The 18,003-nt window shown below is 50.9% G+C and overlaps 2 protein-coding genes across 3 annotated transcripts; one reads left to right on the top strand and one right to left on the bottom strand.

The window, feature by feature from the left end:
• Positions 1–212: 212 nt before the first annotated feature.
• HES4 (hes family bHLH transcription factor 4) lies at positions 213–4,901 on the bottom strand. 2 transcript variants are annotated; one of them, XM_065936005.1, is made up of 5 exons: positions 4,540–4,901; positions 4,345–4,440; positions 4,173–4,260; positions 1,875–4,090; positions 213–1,348 (listed from the first exon to the last, which is right to left on the bottom strand). In XM_065936005.1, the coding sequence occupies exons 1-4, from the start codon at positions 4,645–4,647 to the stop codon at positions 3,714–3,716; spliced, it is 669 nt and encodes a 222-aa protein (XP_065792077.1). In that variant the 5' UTR covers positions 4,648–4,901; the 3' UTR covers positions 213–1,348; positions 1,875–3,713. The 2 variants fall into 2 exon arrangements, with proteins under 2 accessions (XP_065792077.1, XP_065792076.1); XM_065936004.1 differs by having other exon boundaries at positions 4,345–4,901.
• An 11,417-nt stretch (positions 4,902–16,318) lies between these two features.
• ISG15 (ISG15 ubiquitin like modifier) lies at positions 16,319–17,435 on the top strand. The gene is made up of 2 exons (XM_065936889.1): positions 16,319–16,446; positions 16,881–17,435. The coding sequence occupies exons 1-2, from the start codon at positions 16,438–16,440 to the stop codon at positions 17,349–17,351; spliced, it is 480 nt and encodes a 159-aa protein (XP_065792961.1). The 5' UTR covers positions 16,319–16,437; the 3' UTR covers positions 17,352–17,435.
• The last annotated feature ends 568 nt before the right edge of the window (positions 17,436–18,003 follow it).

Raw genomic sequence — 18,003 nt, 5'->3', positions numbered from 1 at the left:
GGGGCTGGCCTGTCCCTGCACCCCCAGCTGGCACTTAGAGGAGAAATGCTTCTCAATGGACATGAGTCCAGTCTGCTCTGCTCATCACCACCACTGCAAGGGCTGTCTCTGGGCCTCGCTCCACCCAACCTCTTCCACAACCCCATCATCAAGTGCTGGGCACGTGGTGCTGGTGGCCCTGGGTGACCGTGGGCACATTAGTTGTATGTTGCTATTGTTACTTACAATTACTTTAATTTTACGTAAAACATTATTGTTAATTACAGCTGTACAACAAATTAACCTATAATTTACCAGTTTAAAACAACAAACACTTATTATCTCACACAACTTCTGAGGGATAGGAGTCCAGGAACTGCTCAGCTGGGTGGTCCTGGCTCTCAGTCTCTTCGGATTGCTGTTGAGATGTCGGCAGCAACTGGGGTCCCATCTGAAGGCTGGAGACCAGCTTATAAACCCCACACTCTGTTGGCCTCTCCATAGCAAAAGACAGTTGGCCTCCCCCACAGTGGAGGATGTTAAGAGACAGAGAGAGACATGCCAGGATGCCCCTGCGACCTCATCTTCTACATGACCTTACTGCTGATGCAGTTCAACCTCAGTACATTCAGAGGTAGAGTACCAAGGTCGGGGCTCTTGGGGGGCCTCTTGGAAAGCTGTCAACCCCAGGGCCTGTTTCCTTGCCCAATGTTGCCTCCCAGGATAGGTATGGCCCCTAGACCTTCAAGGGGCAGAGAGCAGCCAGGCACAGCTCCAGAACCCTCTGGGCTCAGCTTCTTTCTCGGGGGAATGGGGAGCAGGTCCTGGAGCCTAGAGGAGGCTGTTGGGTCCTGGAGATAATCAGGCGATCACAGGGCTCTGGTGGGGAAGCTGAGGCCCACCTTTCTAAAGTCAAGGCTCCCAGGAGCCCCAGGTCCTACCCCACTTCAAATTCCCAAGTGCCTGCAGTTTTATGGGCCTGGTAAGGCTGACTGCTGTCACCATTAGGACTAACTCTTTCTCCAGATTTCAAACACCTATGATTTGCTGTCATCGTCTGGTCCCCAAGCCCTGACCTCACAGGCAAAAAAGAGGGACCCAGAGTCACAGGGTTCCACAGGGCTTAGACACCCACAGAGGCGGGCAGAGCACCTGACTGCACACAGGAATTCAGCAAACATTCACTGACCCTTGGTCTCCGCCAGGAACTGGGCTGGACGGAGGCCACAGAGGAACGCAGCTCCACCTGCCAGTGGAGGGGGAAAGGGGCCACACCCTCCCCCCAGAAGGAGGAAGTTCTGGTTCCTTCCCCACCCCCTCCGCACGCTTGCCCAGAGAAGGTGCTTCCTCTATTATTCATCAAGAAAGTCTGCAAGACAAAAGCCAAGACACAAATAGCTGGGGAGGGGGGCGGTGCAGAGGAATTCCCCAGAGCCCCTCTGAGGCAAGGGAGGGACAGGCAATGGGTGGAAGAGTGGGGAGGGTGGGAGGAAGAAGAGTCCACCCCAGCTCTCCAAAGACCAGGCAGGGGTCCAGGCTGAGTGTGCAAAGGGCCATGGCTCCGCCCCCAGCAGACGCCAGGATACTGCCCTCAGCTGCCCAGGGGTAGCCTGGGGAGGGGGCCCAGCTTCAGCTGTGCTTCCTCAGACTCCCCTAATCTAATCCAAGATGATGTTCCTTTCACCGAGCTAATTAATGAGGTCTGTGTGGCCTGAGTGCCTTTCTGTTCCAAGCAGGTAGGAATGAGTGACACAGACAGGGCCCTGGCCTCCAGAGCCCTTGGCGCCTGGGGTGGCCGCCTCAGGTGGGAAAGTGGGGCGAGAACCTCGAAGGGCAGGGCTGAGTAGGGAAGGGACAGAGGGGGCAGGGAAGGGACAGACGCACGAGGAACTTGCCTGCCTGAGAAACAGTGTGGTTCCCTCAGAGCCGGAGAGGTCCCTGGAGGGCTGACAGGGGCCTCAGCACAAACATCTCTTTGGCGACAGCGTCTTGAGGACAGATGACCAGGAATAGGAAGCAAACAAGTAAAGGGGAGCACAGCAGGAACAGGGGGATCTGGTTTGACACTGTGATTGCCCTCTCCCTGAGGAGTGATGACCCGAGCTCCAGGTTACCTTCCTGGGCAGCCCTCCTCCCTGTGGCCACCAGGTGGGGAGCTCCCTTTTATTCCTTCAGGCCATGTGGAACCCAGCTCTGAGGAGGCCCTGTCCACCCCTCTACCCACCCAACCACCTGGCTTCACATCCCAACGTCCCTTGCCTTCCCCTCCTGCACTGAGTCTCCGCCCCAAACAGCTCCCCTTTCCCCAGACAAGCTGAACTTCTGGCTCCTGAAATGGACCCTCTGCAACTCTTCTGCTGGGAGGGCCTCCCAGGTCAGCAGTAACTCCCCCATAGTCCTGCTGGTGACCCAGCTCTGAGCCTCCCCAGAGCCTGGACCAGTGGGTGTGTGCCGGTCCCAGGGTGTGGCTGCTGGCCCACATGGTTGCCACTGCCCCCAAATCACTGGCCCAGACCCTGGACACCCAGGGAGATGGGCCAGGCAGCCAGAGGGCAGGAAGGGACTGGCTTGGTGGGGCTTGGAGGGCCCTGCTTGGTGTGCATGGCTGAGTCCCGGAGGGCAGATGAACCTTGCTCACGACCATGACATGGAACAGGAACTGTTGGAGCCATTGGAAGAGGAGATAAGTCAAGCACAGACTCACCCTCCTCCTCCCTGATGCTCCCTGGCCAGGCAAGTGGCTGGCAACCATCTGATGAAGTTGCCTGTGGATGGAAAATCCATCTTGCCTTGACCTCAGAGGGCTCAGGATGAGACATTGCAGTGTCAGCCACATGACTCAACCACCTCCTCACTGCCCCCGGAGCACAGCCCCCAGCAGCAGCCTGAGGAGACCTGGGACCACAGGACAGTGGCTCCCCGGCCAACGCCCCTTGCCGGCTAGGATCACTGTATTGGGAGGTCAGCACACAGCCAGTGCTCAAGACAGGTGCATAGGCCTGCCAATGAACCCCCAATTCCTTCCTACTGTCAGGGGACTCCCCTCTCAGGGCAGGACTGGACTCTGGTGGGAGGTGAGCCCCAATACAAACTGCCCTTTGTCAGGCCGGTCGGGGGCCCTGCCTCTAGGACTCAGACACCCTCTCCTGCTGGCCCCCATCTGCTAGGCAGACACTGGCTTGGGGCAAGCTTGACCCACAGGTGTGCAAGAATAGTTTTGTGCTCCCCCGGGAGAAGGGAGGCGGTGCACCAGGCCAGAACCCAAGCTTCAGCCCAGCTCAGCCCCAGAGACAACAGTGTGCACACATCTCTGCCTTCCAGGGGCCTCAGGAGGGGTTATGGAGAGAGAACTGGGCCCCAGGATGATGCACGACCTCTTCTCAGCACTGGGAGACACTCTAGGAAAGTGGTGACTGTTCAGTCCTGCCTGAGCCCCCCAGGGACATCTCACACATACCCTCCCCGCTGGAGGCGGGTAGCGGCTTCAGCGCATAGGGACACAGCCAAACTCAAGGGCGGGCGAACCCCTGTGCAAGGCAACGCCGGCCCAGGTGGGAGCTGAATCCATCCCCACGGCCCGGCCCTGCCCACCCCGCCCGTTCATGAGAAGACATCAGCCGCTGGGCCTCGGACGAACTGGACCCTTCACCAAGACGACAAAACAAAACTCCCTACCCGGTCTCTGGAAATAACCATTTTCTGGCACAGTCTCAGTCGGTTCTAGGGCCGCGGCCTCACCGCAGCCACGGCCTCCAGGGCGCGCCCTGGCCCTGAGCCCCAGCCCCGGGGGCGGCGAGGGCCAACCCCGGCAGGAAGATGGGTGCCAAGGCCGCCCCGGGGCGCGGCAAGGGGCAAGGGCCGTCAAAGGCTGGCGGCGGCGGGCGGCCCGAGTAGATCTCCGGCTCCAGGGCTTCGGTGGCTGGAGCCAGTGGAAGCGGGCGGCGCGCGGGCCCCAGCCGGGCCAAGCAGGCCGCCAGATGGCCGAGCAGACGAGACCGCACGTCCGCAGGGACGCCCTCGCAGCCAGCCAGGAAACGATTCACTTCGGCCAGACACTCATGGAAGCCAGCGCGATACTTGCCCAGGATGGCGGGGTCCGAGCGGAGGGCGGCTGCGGGGATGGCAGGGACAGGCGGTCGGCGCCTGCGGCCGCAGCCCCAGCCCCTGAGCCCTCGCCGCCGCCCTCGGCTCACCTGTCACCTGCACGCGCCGCAGGCTCTGCAGGTGCCTCACGGTCAGCTCCAGGATGTCCGCCTTCTCCAGCTTTGAGCGGCGGGAGCTCTGCGGGCGGGGCCGGTGAGAGGCGGACAGCCCAGGAAGGCCGGGATTACAGGCTCCCCGATCTCGCCCCCACCCCCAACTCACCTCTTTCTTGAGGGCGTCCAGGAGGAGGCTCTGCAGCTGAGCCAGACTTTCGTTGATGCGCGCTCGGCGCCGCTTCTCCATGACGGGCTTGGATGACTGCGGAGCCGGCAGCAGCTGAGTCCTGCGGGCGTCAGCTCCCCACTCCCCTTCGCAGCCCCCCCGCTCCTGCCAACCCACGCCCGGCCAGGTCCCCACCTTCCGGTGCTCGGCCACGCTCCGGGGCTGGTTTGGGATCCGGCTGGCGCCAGCCGACGCTCCCGCCCGCGGCGAGGCCCTCGGCTTCCCCGGGGTGTCCGCAGGCATGATGCGCCCCCGCGCCAGCCCCAGCCGAGAGCAGGCTGGGCGCGCGGTTTCCCAGGCCCCTCTCCCGCGGGTCCCAGGCTCCGCTACCAAGCGCGTGCCTGCAGCAGCCCGGCTATTTAAGGCAGCGCGGCTGCGGGGCGTGGGAATCCCTCTCCGCGTTCTTTCCCACACTCGCGCCAGCCAATGAACCGCTCGCGCCGGGCAGCCCGCCCCCGGCCGCAGCCCCCGCCGGCTGTCAGTCACGAGTCAGCTCCAGGCCCACAGACCCCGCTGGCCACAAAGGCGAGCCCGGGCACCCCTCCCGCGCCTACCCTGGACCACGCAGGCCAGGCGGGAAAATCGCCGCGCCCCGGTCCCCCGTTCGAGCGGTGCGCCGGGAGGGGGCCTCTCCGGGAGGGCAGAGGCGTGAGGCTCACCTTCAGGCCGAGCGGGGACCGCGGGAAGTCTGAAAGGAAAACTCGCGAGGGGCACTCTTGCGCTAACGAAGAACCGGCGAGCCTCCGCCTTCCCGCGGATCCCGCCGGGGCCTTGGACCTCCGCGCGGCCTGCGAATCTGACCCTCGCCGCCTGCAGCATCTGCGCGATGCCGGGGACACAGTGGACGTGGAACAGCAGCCCCTGGACAGGAGAGAGGCTGGCTGACCAAGGTCGTGAGGGAGGCAGGGTGGCATCACAGGGCCAATGAAAGATGCCTCAGAGCAGATAGTGACGTCATCACAGGCAGGATGATGTCATGGTACGGAATGTAAGGATGTTACTGGTCAGGCTGGTGATGTCTCCAGGCAATCATAGGTGATGCCTCAGGGTTAAGGTAGATGATGACACAAGCCAGATGTAATGATGTATGGTCACTGGTGATGTCACTCTCTTCTGGATTACCCAACAGTGATGAACCAAGCAGCAGCCAAGAAAGTAGAACTCATGAAAAATGAAGGATAATTGTTACATTTCTGTTTGTTATTTCAAAGAAGCACGTGGAGGAAAGAGGGCTAAGTTTATTTTCGTGTTTGATGTTGTTTTCACTTTGAATTCCCTTGTGGGGCACAATCATCTTTTGAGTTCTGGGGATGCCAGCCCATGGTGGCCTGGGCAGTCTTGTCTACGTCCCACTGTGGGCCCGACTGCCCTGGGGGCTGGGGAAGCGTCTCCTGGACTCTGAACTGATGCGGGAGGAAAAGGCAAATGAGCAAAATAAATAATGACATGGTTTCCATAGACAGAAAGAAATGTGTAGTTTGTTGGGGGAGCAGAAAGCCTTCTTTCCACTGAGTGGTCTGGATAGTATTTTTGCAGTGAGCTCTGCTGGAGAAGGCAATGGCAACCCACTCCAGTACTCTCGCCTGGAAAATCCCATGGATGGAAGAGCCTGGTAGGCTGCAGTCCATGGGGTCACGGAGAGTCAGACAAGACTGAGCGACTTCACTTTCACTTTTCACTTTCATGCATTGAGAAGGAAATGGCAACCCACTCCAGTGTTCTTACCTGGAGAATCCCAGGGACAGGAGAGCCTGGTGGGCTGCCGTCTATGGGGAGGCACAGAGTTGGACACGACTGAAGAGACTTAGCAGCAGCTGCTGCAAGTCCAGAGGAGGAAGTCACATTCCCAGAATGGAAAGGAACCGAAGGGCCAAGGGAGGAGGGGCAGGGACAGGCAGGAGCAGGGCTCTAGGGGCTTCGGGGCCTCAGAGTGGTCTAGGAGAGTCACGCTTGGCTTTTCTGAGCAGCAGAGTAGGCCAACTGTTAGCTCAGAAGGGCCACCTCCCACACTACATTCTACCTAGTGGGTGGCGATGCTGGCTGGCCCCCACCTCAATACTTTTTCCCAGGGGTCCAGTCTGGGGCCCAGGGCAGATGCCTGTGATGCAGGTTTGATCACTGGGTGGGGGAAGACCCCCACCCCCACCCCCTGGAGGAGGAAATGGCAACCCACTGCAGTAGTATTCTTGCCTGGGAAATCTTACGGACAGCCTGGCAGGCCATGGCCAAAAGGGTCGCAAAGAGTCGGACCCAACTGAGCAACTGAAGGAAGGACCCTCCTGTACCTGTTTCCTCACCTGTAAAATGGGCTACCTTTTCGTTTAGCCCTGGGCTATCGTCCATGGGGTCGCAAGGAGTCGAACATGACTGAGCAACTAGCACTTTCACACTTTCACTGAGAAGATAAATGAGATCTGATTTTGAAAGCACCCAGCACATGCAAGCAGGATGGAGTCACCTGGATTCACCTCTGCCACATGCCCCACTGTACCCTCTACCCTCTGAGACACCCCCTCCCTACCTGGGGTCTTCATAAGCCTATTTCTTGGCCCCTCCAGGCCCAACAAGCAGCCTTCTGTTGCCCAGAGCAGAGTGAGTTCCCAGGGGTGTCATCTACATCCCTGTGTCCTTCCCACTGGGCTGCACCCCCACTCTCTCTCTGGGCCCTCGTACCTCTGGCTGTCCCCTCCCTGCTTTTTACATCTGGATCTGGTAGGACCTGGGACTCCTGGGGGCTGTAGGGGCTCCCTTGCTCTGAGTAGGGAGGGCGAGTCCTGGGCTGCAGTGGGGAAACTGTGTTGAGAAATACTGATGTGGAACACTGCGTTTTCCAAAGATGGCTACAAAACATCCACCCCAAATACTCTACCTGTGTGTCTTTGGTGAGATTTTGTGATGACATTAACCAGCAAAGACAGGGGCAGTGGTGAGCTGTGAATTCTGAGGTTTGACTTTAGAAATGTTCACCTTGCTGTCCTGGGAAACTCACTCCTGGAAACCACTGACTCCTCTGTGAGGAAGCTCAAACTGGCCTCGTGGAAAGGCCCCATGGAGAGGCCTTGTATAAGTATTGAACCAGGAGCCTAGAAATCTCAGCTGCCAGACAGGTGATCCCAACCTGCTGCTTCAGAGCCCCCACTCACACTTTCCCAGCTGCCCCTGTGTGCTCTGTTCCATTCTTGATTCACATGACTAGTGTTACAGTGACCCTTTGGGGTCATTTGTTATGAAACAATAGTAACTGGAATAGCTAAAATGGCCCAAGCCCTGGACACCACCCCCTTCCCAGCCCCCTCCCGCAATCCCTGTTCCTTCCTTTCTCTGGCATTCACAGAGTTGCAGGAGCTTCCAGCACTGGCTGTCCATCTGATGAGGTGACTTTTGCAGCTATCCAAGGCCAACTATCTGTCCTTCTAGATCCAGACTTGAGTTGGCCAAATCCCAGTAGGCTGATGGTCCCAGGGGCATCTCTAGGGACCACTGATGGCCACCGGGCAGGAAAGTAGTGGGGGAGTCTGTGTGGGAAGATAAGTGTATTTTCCAGTTCAGACACTAGGCTGCAGCCTTGGGGGGGTTGGGGGTTCACCCCAAGGTGAACGTGGGGGGATGGTCTTTCTCACATCTGGTTCCCATGACAGCATTCCACAATATTCAGACAGTGTCCCTCGGGGGCCTGCCAGTGCTGTCTGTGCATAGGCCCCTCCCAACCTCTGATGTGGGGGTGGCACCTGCACCCATAACCTGCCCCTCAGCATTCCACAGGCACGTGGGTCCCAGGATATCAGAGACACCAGAGACCATGACCGGCAACCCCATCCTCCTGTTCCCTCCTCTCCTGCCAAGGGGGAGCAGCCTGTGGACTCGGGCAGTCAGGACCAGATCTGCCATGTGACCAGGCTGGAGTCATTGCAGGGTCTCTCCTGGAGCATGGGCGTTGAGTGCTGGGATGATAAAGTAGCAGAGGCTAGGGCTGGAGGAACCCAGGATTCAGTATAGAGAAGAAAGAAGCAGATGACCAGGACCCTAATCCTAACCCTGAGGGGGCATCTTTCACTTTTACAGGCCAGGGGACCAAGACACCTTCCCTTGGCCCTTGATGCTGGGCAGCTGGAGCATCCCCCCAACACCTGATGCATGACAGCACCTCCCCCGAGGTCTGGGCATTGTCAACATCTTTCTCCATTATTGAATGTTGACACCTCTCCACACTGGGGAAGCCATGTCCCCCCAGTTCTGTGTGGTGACAGAGCTTCCCACCCTGTCTGCCTGTGATGCCACCTCCCTGTGGGCTTCCGTGGGTGCTTCTCTCTTCCGTCTCCTTGGACCACCACTCTCTGGAGAGGTACACTTCGCTCTCCTTCTGCTGATCACATCCAGACTAGTTTCTTCTTCACCAAAGAAAGTCCCAGCTTTGAATCTCATCTTATTAACAGACCACACCTTGTGAAGTCCACTGCAACCCTGGGGGGCCTCCCCATACTTTCTGAAGGTTCACTCCTGATTCCCTATCACTTTATCCAGCGGCTCCTGTCACAGTCCTTGTTGACTTCAAAATTCACACGGTTGATCTTCTGGACTTCCTGGCCTCCATGGGGCATACTGGTGTAGAGTTGGCAACTAAGCTCCCAAATCCTAGGTGCTGGGTGTTGACTGTAGCCCTCAGATTCCCACCCACCCTGGAGGACACGCCCACCAGAAAGCCCCACCCACAGGGCACAGGTCACAGTCTGCAGTAAGAAATCCCTGCTGCTTTTTCAGGGTGACTTGGGGTCCTGCCTCCTCCCTCCACGCTCTCAGCCTCTTGTCTCAGGTTCTGCCTCCCGCTTCTCCTTGTGCCTTTCAGTCCTCTGGTACTTGGGGAACAAGTCTTCACCCTAACCTTTCTATCCACACAGCTGGAGCACTCTCTGCCCAGTGGTGGAGCCTGACTGGGGCACCAACCTCCTCTGAACGTTCTCAGTTCTCAGACCAGCATTCTGCCATCATCCTTGACCCTCGGAGTTCACTCCCAGTGCTGCTCTGGCAGGTCCTACAGTGGCTCTATCTCCCTGATGCATACAAACACCCACTTCTGACCGACTGCTTTTCCACCACTGGCTGCAAGCCGCCACCAACTTTGGCCTGGAATTTTGGAGAAGTTCTTGGAGCAGGCAGCCAGTCTTGGAGCCAAGTGCTCAGTGGGGGCAGGTGGACAGGAGAGGAGATTAGAGGGCCAGCAGAGTGGTCAGAAGAACAAGCCTAAGCTCCTCTCTTCTCTCAGAAGATTATGGAAAGCCATGGGAGAGAAGGTTGTGTGTAGATCACTCTGGCTCTTGGCCCCACCACAGATTATGGGGTCAGGATAGAAGCACAGCCACTTGGCTGTATCCACGGCAGCCTCAGTGGACAAGGGCGCATAGATATAGGTGAAGTCATGGATGTTCTTGGGAGAGTTTTTTTGTTGTTGCTACTGCTGTTAGATGGTTGAAGGGCTTAAAAATAAAAGCAAGTGTATTAAACGATACACGATTAAACTGATTTAAAGGTCTTAGGAAGTTTAAGTTAGTTTGTAGATAGTTTTAACCAAAGACCCCTTTATAAGTGGCCATTGTAACTTCATAAATAGGATATTCACGTTTTTGTCTAGAACATATATATTTTGTGGTCATGTTGTTAGGTGAATACAAATTAAAAATAATTTCATTTTACCATTGAGCTCAACCTTTTATTGTTATGCAACCTTCTATATCTAATAATGCTTTGACTATAAGATTTCTTTGTTACTCTGTTAGTAAAATTGTTAATATGGTCACATCTGCTTCCTTTTAGTTAACATTTACAGGGTAGGTTTCTTTTCATTCTTTTACTTTCAGTTTCCTGTACCTTTATATTTCATATGATTTATGTCTTCTGTAAGCTGTGTAAAATCAGATTTTTTTTTTTAAATCAGATTTTTTTTCCCATTTATTTTTATTAGTTGGAGGCTAATTACTTTATAATATTGTAGTGGTTTTGCTATATATTGACATGAATCAGCCATGGATTTACATGTATTCCCCATCCCGATCTCCCCTCCCACCTCCCTGTCTACCCGCTCCCTCTGGGTCTTCCCAGTGCACCAGCCCCCAGCATTTGTCTCATGCATCCAACCTGGGCTGGTGATCTGTTTCACCCTTGATAATATACATGTTTTGATGCTGTTCTCTCTAAACATCCCACCCTCGCCTTCTCCCACAGAGTCCAAAAGTCTGTTCTGTACATCTGTGTCTCTTTTTCTGTTTTGCATATAGGGTTATCTCTACCATCCTTCTAAATTCCATATATATGCGTTAGTATACTGTATTGGTCTTTATCTTTCTGGTTTACTTCACTCTGTATAATGGGCTCCAGTTTCATCCATCTCATTAGAACTGATTCAAATGAATTCTTTTTAATGGCTGAGTAATATTCCATGGTGTATATGTACCACAGCTTCCTTATCCATTCGTCTGCTGATGGACATCTAGGTTGCTTCCATGTCCTGGCTATAATAAACAGTGCTGCAATGAACACTGGGGTGCACGTGTCTCTTTCACATCTGGTTTCCTCAGTGTGTATGCCCAGAAGTGGTATTGCTGGGTCATATGGCAGTTCTATTTCCAGTTTTTTAAGGAATCTCCACACTGTTCTCCATAGCGGCTGTACTAGTTTGCATTCCCACCAACAGTGTAAGAGGGTTCCCTTTTCTCCACACCCTCTCCAGCATTTATTGCTTGTAGACTTCTGGATAGCAGCCATCCTGACTGGCGTGTAATGGTACCTCATTGTGGTTTTGATTTGCATTTCTCTGATAATGAGTGATGTGGAGCATCTTTTCATGTGTTTGTTAGCCATCTGTATGTCTTCTTTGGAGAAATGTCTGTTTAGTTCTTTGGCCCATTTTTTGATTGGGTCATTTATTTTTCTGGAATTGAGCTTCAGGAGTTGCTTGTATATTTTTGAGATTAATCCTTTGTCTGTTGTTTTGATTGCTATTATTTTCTCCCAATTTGAGGGCTGTCTTTTCACCTTGCTTATAGTTTCCTTTGTTGTGCAAAAACTTTTAAGTTTAATTAGGTCCCATTTGTTTATTTTTGCTTTTATTTCCAATATTCTGGGAGGTGGGTCATAGAGGATCCTGCTGTGATTTATGTCAGAGAGTGTTTTGCCTATGTTTTCCTCTAGGAGTTTTATAGTTTCTGGTCTTACATTTAGATCTTTAATCCATTTTGAGTTTATTTTTATGTATGGTGTTAGAAAGTGTTCTAGTTTCATTCTTCTTTTTTTTTTTTAGTTTCATTCTTTTTTTTTTTTTTTTTTTAGTTTCATTCTTTTACAAGTGGTTGACCAGTTTTCCCAGCCCCACTTGTTAAAGAGGTTGTCTTTTTTCCATTGTATATTCTTGCCTCCTTTATCGAAGATAAGGTGTCCGTAGGTTTGTGGATTTATCTCTGGGCTTTTTATTCTGTTCCATTGATCAATAATTTTGTCTTTGTGCCAGTAGCATACTGTCTTGATGACTGTGGCTTTGTAGTATAGTCTGAAGTCAGGCAGGTTGGTTCCTCCAGTTCCATTCTTTCTCAAGATTACTTTGGCTATTTGAGGTTTTTTGTATTTCCATACAAAGTGTGAAATTATTTGTTCTAGTTCTGTGAAAAATACCATTGGTAGCTTGATAGGGATTGCATTGAATCTATAGATTGCTTTGGGTAGTATAGTCATTTTGACAATATTGATTCTTCCAATCCATGAACACAGTATATTTCTCCATCTGTTTGTGTCCTCTTTGATTTCTTTCATCAGTGTTTTATAGTTTTCTATGTATAGGTCTTTTGTTTCTTTAGGTAGATATACTCCTAAGTATTTTATTCTTTTTGTTGCAATGGTGAATGGTATTGTTTCCTTAATTTCTCTTTCTGCTTTCTCATTGTTGGTGTATAGGAATGCAAGGGATTTCTGTGTGTTAATTTTATATCCTGCAACATTACTGTATTCGTTGATTAGCTCTAGTAATTTTCTGGTAGAGTCTTTAGGGTTTTCTATGTAGAGGATCATGTCATCTGCAAACAGAGAGAGTTTCACTTCTTCTTTTCCTATCTGGATTCCTTTTATTTCTTTTTCTGCTCTGATTGCTGTGGCCAAAACCTTCCAAAACTATGTTGAATAGTAGTGGTGAGAGTGGGAACCCTTGTCTTGTTCCTGAAAAAAATCAGATTATTTTTAATCAGGCTGACAATCCTGGTCATTTAGTCCCCCTGGATTTCAGACCTCTGCTCTTTAGAACTGTGAGGGAATATATTTCTGTTGTTTTAAGCCACCCAGTTTGTGGTGGCTTAAAAGCCTCCAAGACACGGAGACATGCTTTCAGGGCTATCATTTTGCCTGCCTAAAGCCTTTGCATTTAGTTCCTCTTGTCCAAAGCAGGTAACATTCAATGAAGTAACTAAAAGAAAATAGTTTCTATTACTGTATATGCCATATTTTTATCTTTAAAAATTTTTTTATTACTTAAAATTTTTTTGAATTGTTGTTGCATTCCTTTATCTTTGTGCCATATTTAATAATGGTCATCTGGGGACTTTCCTGGCGGTCCAGTAGTTAAGACTTAGTGCTCCCAATGCAAGGGGCATGGGTTCGATCCCTAATTAGGAAACTAAGATCCTGCTGGCTGCATGCCATGGCCGGAAAAAAAAAACACAAAAAAACACAGAAAACAGAATCAAAATAATGGTTTTTTGAAGGAGACAGGGATTTTCAGGTTCTGTAATCTTTGTCATGTTTGTTGCTTTCTTTTTATAATACTAATATTATTTATGCAAGGAATGAGTCAAGTTAGAAATTTAGAATAATATAAACAACATTTAAACTGTTTTATGCATGTTAACAACTTTGGTGCCCTGTAAGATTATTTTGGGGGAACTAATGGAATGATTAATTCATATGAAAACAATTTGGTTTTCCCCATTCCTTTTATTTATTTACTTTAAAATTTATTTTAAAAATATTTAATTATTTTTAGGTATTTATTTTTATTTTATTTATTTATTTTGACTGCAGCTTGTGGGATCTTAGTTTCCAACCAGGGATGGAACCTGTGCTCCTGAAGTGAAATTATGAAGTCCTAACCACTGGACTGCCAGGGAATTCCCTAAGTATTTATTTTTATTTTTAGCTAATGTATGTCTGCGGAGAAGGTGATGTCAACCCACTCCAGTACTCTTGCCTGGAAAATCCCATGGACAGAGGATCCTGGTAGGCTTCAGTCCATGGGGTCGCTATGAGTCAGACACAATGGAGCGACTTCACTTTCACTTTTCACTTTCACGCATTGGAGAAGGAAATGGCAACCCACTTCAGGGTTCTTGCCTGGAGAATCCCAGGAATGGGGGAGCCTGGTAGGCTGCCGTCTATGGGGTCGCACAGAGTCGGACACGACTGAAGCGACTCAGCAGCAGCAGCAGCAACGTATGCCTGAGATGTGCTGTTTGTAATAGTAAAAATGTGGAAACAACCAATATTTATTCAACAAGATGAGACTGGTTAACTAAATTACACTTTATTCTATAATGGACTTATTATGCTATGGGCAACAAATGCACATATGCAGCCATTAAAACAACTTGCATAAAAGTATGAGGCCTTACAAATAGCTGAGAAAAGAAGAGAAGCTAAAGGCAAAGGAGAAAAGGAAAGATATATCTATCTAGATGCAGAGTTCCAAAGAATATCAAGGAGAGATAAGAAAGCCTTCCTCAGTGATCAGTGCAAAGAAGTAGAGGAAAACAATAGAATGTGCAAGACTAGAGATCTCTTCAAGAAAATTAGAGATATCAAGGGGACATGTCATGCAAAGACGGGCACAATAAAGGGCAGAAATGGTATGAATCTAACAGAAGCAGCAAAAGAGGTGGCAAGAATACACAGAACTATACAAAAAAGCTCTTCATGACCCAGATAACCACGATGATGTGATCATTCACTTAGAGCCAGAGATCCTGGAATGCAAAGTCAAGTGGGCCTTAGGAAGCATCACTATGAACAAAGCTAGTGGAGGTGATAGAATTCAAGTTGTGCTACTTCAAATCCTAAGAGATGATGCCGTGAAAGTTCTGTACTCAATATGCCAGCAAATTTGGAAAACTCAGTAGTGGCCATAGGACTGGAAAAGGTCAGTTTTCATTCCAATCCCAGAGAAAGGCAATGACAAAGAATGTTCAAACTACCACACATTTGCACTCATTTTCTCACACAGTAGCAAAGGAATGTTCAAAATTCTCCAAGCCAGGCATCAACAGTACAGAACCCGAGAACTTCAAGATGTTTCAGGAGTTGGTGATGGACAGGGAGGCCTGGCGTGCTGCAGTCTTTGAGTCATGGGGTCTCAAAGAGTCAAACATGACTGAGCAACTGAACTGAACTGTGAATGAAGCAGGTTACAAAATGTTGAGAATAGCAGGAGGATTTTTTTTCAATTTTCTTTTGTATTGAGGTGAAGCTCATGTAATATAAACTTAGCCATTTTATAGTATATAATTCAGTGGCATTTAGTATATTTAGGACAAACATCACCTCTATCTAGTTCAGAAACATTTTTATCATTCCCAAAGGAGGCTTTATCTCCATGAAGTGGTCTCTCCTCATGCCTCCTCCCCGCAGTTCTTGGCAATTACTAATCTATTTTCAGTCTCTATGGACTTGCCTACTGTGGACATTTCATATCAATCAAATTGCACAATTTGTGATCTGTGTCTGTTATTTTTCACTGAGCACCATTCACACTGCAGCCTGTGTCAGTTCTCCATCCTTTGTTATGGCTGAGGAATATTCTACTATAAGGAGGCACCACACACTTTGTCTGTGCCTCCACCTGCTGATGGGTTTGGTTCCTCCCGCCCATTTCAACCATTCTATGACTAGAGCTGCTGTTAATATTTGTGTGCAAGCATTTGTTTGAACACCTGTTTTCAGTTCTCTGGGCATACCCTAGGAGTGGAATTGCTGGGTCATATGAAAATTCTATTTAACCTTTTGAGGAATGACTAGACTGTCTTCCCGCAGTGGCTACATCATTTCACAATCCCATCAGCAATGTATGAAGATTCCATTTTTTCAACATCTTCACCAACACTTATTATTCTCTTTTAAATTATTATTATATTCATGCTAGTGGGTGTGACATAGTACATCTGGTTTTGATTTGCATTTCCCTGGTGCATTTCCCTGGTTCCCATTATTTCCAATGATGCTGAACATCTTTTCATGTTCAAGTGGCTATTGGCCATTTATGTATTTTCTATTTAAAAATGTCTATTTAAGTCATTTGCCCAACTTTTAATTGAGTTGCTTATCTTTTAGTTGTTGAATTGTAAAAGTTCCTTATATGTTGCAGATACTAGACTCTTATCTGACACATGGATTGCAAATATTTTCTCCCATTTTGTGTAGTTTCTTCACTTTCTCAAGAGAGTCCATGAGTTCATTTTTATAGAAAAGATACATTCTCTTTCATTAAAACAATCTGAACATATATTGTCATAAACACACAGTGATTATCTCTGAGTAGTTTAGATTGTCAATATTTTGTTATTTTGGAATTAACCCTGGCAATATTTCTCAAGGTTACTAATTTGCAAATTGGTAAATGGAAAGTGAAAGTGTCTGATTGTTAGCTCATGTTATTATGATGTGTGTGCATCTTGGAAAGGAACCGAGGTGTGGAACATGCAGGGATTTCTGAACACACAACCCTAGTGGTGGGGATGCTATCACACCAGACCCAACTGGTCAGGTGGAAAGCTCCCCCCAGCCCAGCCCACCTCAGTTCCTTGTGTCAACGGCCTTCTGTTTTGTTTCTGTTTCTCCCTCTGGGGCTGTCCTGGGAAAAGGAAACTGAAACTGAAGCTTAATCAGCCTGTGTAACTCTGACGTAGTTTGCTCAGGCTTTTAAAAGGCTGAGCTGCCAGGGCTGGAGAGAGCTGAGAGCAGAGAGGCAGCCGCAGCCAACCAGTGTCTGCAGAGAACCTGGCACCAGAACCCATGGCCATGGTGAGTGGTGAGGCGGGTTTGACAGGTGGGGCAGGTGGGCTCTGTACTCCTCTGCCTGGTGGCATCTGCCAGGGGAAGGATGCCTACATATGCACAGGCAGGTAGAGCTGCTCAAAGCATCCAGTTCCCTAAGTGTGAGGGGAGAGACAGGGCTCTTTCTGAAATCAGGGTCTGGGTCCTGAGAGGTGGCTTCTGCCCAGCAGCCAACCCTGAGATCCTTTGGGATCAGTGCAGGGCAGGGGGGTATTTTATCGGGGAGATGACATGATGGTTGTGGATGGTGGCTCTTCTGCTCCCTTGCACTCTCCAGTGTCTGGGGTCCCCCTCCCAGTGGGTGGGAAGGGAGCTGCATCCCTGGGGTCTGACACTCTCCCCACTGCCAGTGCTACACGTGCAGTAGTCCCAGGACTTCTGAATCTGTGTGATGCCCACAGGGCGGGAACCTGGAGGTGAAGATGCTAGGGGGCGAGAAGATCCTGGTGCCTCTGAGGGACTCCATGACGGTATCCGAGCTGAAGCAGTTCATCACCCAGAAGATCAATGTGCCTGCTTTCCAGCAGCGCCTGGCCCACCTTGAAAGTGGGGAGATACTGCAGGACAAGGTGTCCCTTGTCAACCAGGGCCTGAGAGCTGGCAGCACCATCCTGCTGATGGTGGAGAACTGCAGTGCCCCCTTGAACATCATGGTGAGGAACGACAAGGGTCGCAGCAGCCCCTACGAGGTCCTGCTGACGCAGACTGTGGCCAAGCTCAAGCAGCAGGTGTGCCAAAAGGAGCGTGTGCAAGTGGACCAGTTCTGGCTGTCTTTTGAGGGGAAGCCCATGGATGATGAGCAACCTCTGGGGGAGTATGGCCTCACGACTGGGTGCACTGTGTTCATGAATCTACGTCTGCGGGGGGGGTAGGAAGGGCCAGGAGGGCCTTAGGGAGGGCGCCCCATGCAGCGCAGTGAATAAAGTTGTAGCAAAGCCGAATGTAGCGAAGTGTTCATTCCACCCTGGCCAGCACCCCCCACCCCCACCCCCCACCTCCTGGTCATCAGCCCTCCATTCTGCACCCTTCTAGTGAGATTGGGGGAAGGGTGGAGGAAGGAGTGGGTGAGGGGACCCAGGGTCACTGGGTAGTCACCAGGCTAGGGTGGCCAAGTTAAAGGACAAACCTTGTGGCATCAAAATGGTGACACATCCCTCCCAGCCTCTGGAGAAACTGAAGCTGTGTCCCCACCTCTTTGGGAAATTAACTTCTAGAGAAATAAAAAGAGGCAGGTCTGTTGAAGCCCATCCCTGTCTTCTGGTTGAGCCTCAGTCAGCCCTGCACGCTCACAGCTGGATCAGCAGATAGCGCAGGGAGGGGAAAGGCCTGGCTGGGTCCGGAAGGCCACACGGTGAGTGTCCCTGGAAGTGGTGAGGGGGTGAGTCCCTAGGGCCTGCCTTGACCAGTTCTAAGGGAGGCTTCCCCACACCAGCTGGGGGCTGAGGGCCTCCAGGACCCATCAGAATACACTGTCCAGGCTGCATTGGTCTGGAGGGAATTGGGGACTGGGCCTTGGGCACACCC

This window comes from Muntiacus reevesi, chromosome 5, assembly GCF_963930625.1.
Source record: "Muntiacus reevesi chromosome 5, mMunRee1.1, whole genome shotgun sequence".
Lineage (NCBI taxonomy): Eukaryota > Metazoa > Chordata > Mammalia > Artiodactyla > Cervidae > Muntiacus > Muntiacus reevesi.
Note: the sequence above shows the minus strand (reverse complement) of the source record. Positions and strands in the feature narration are given on the sequence as shown.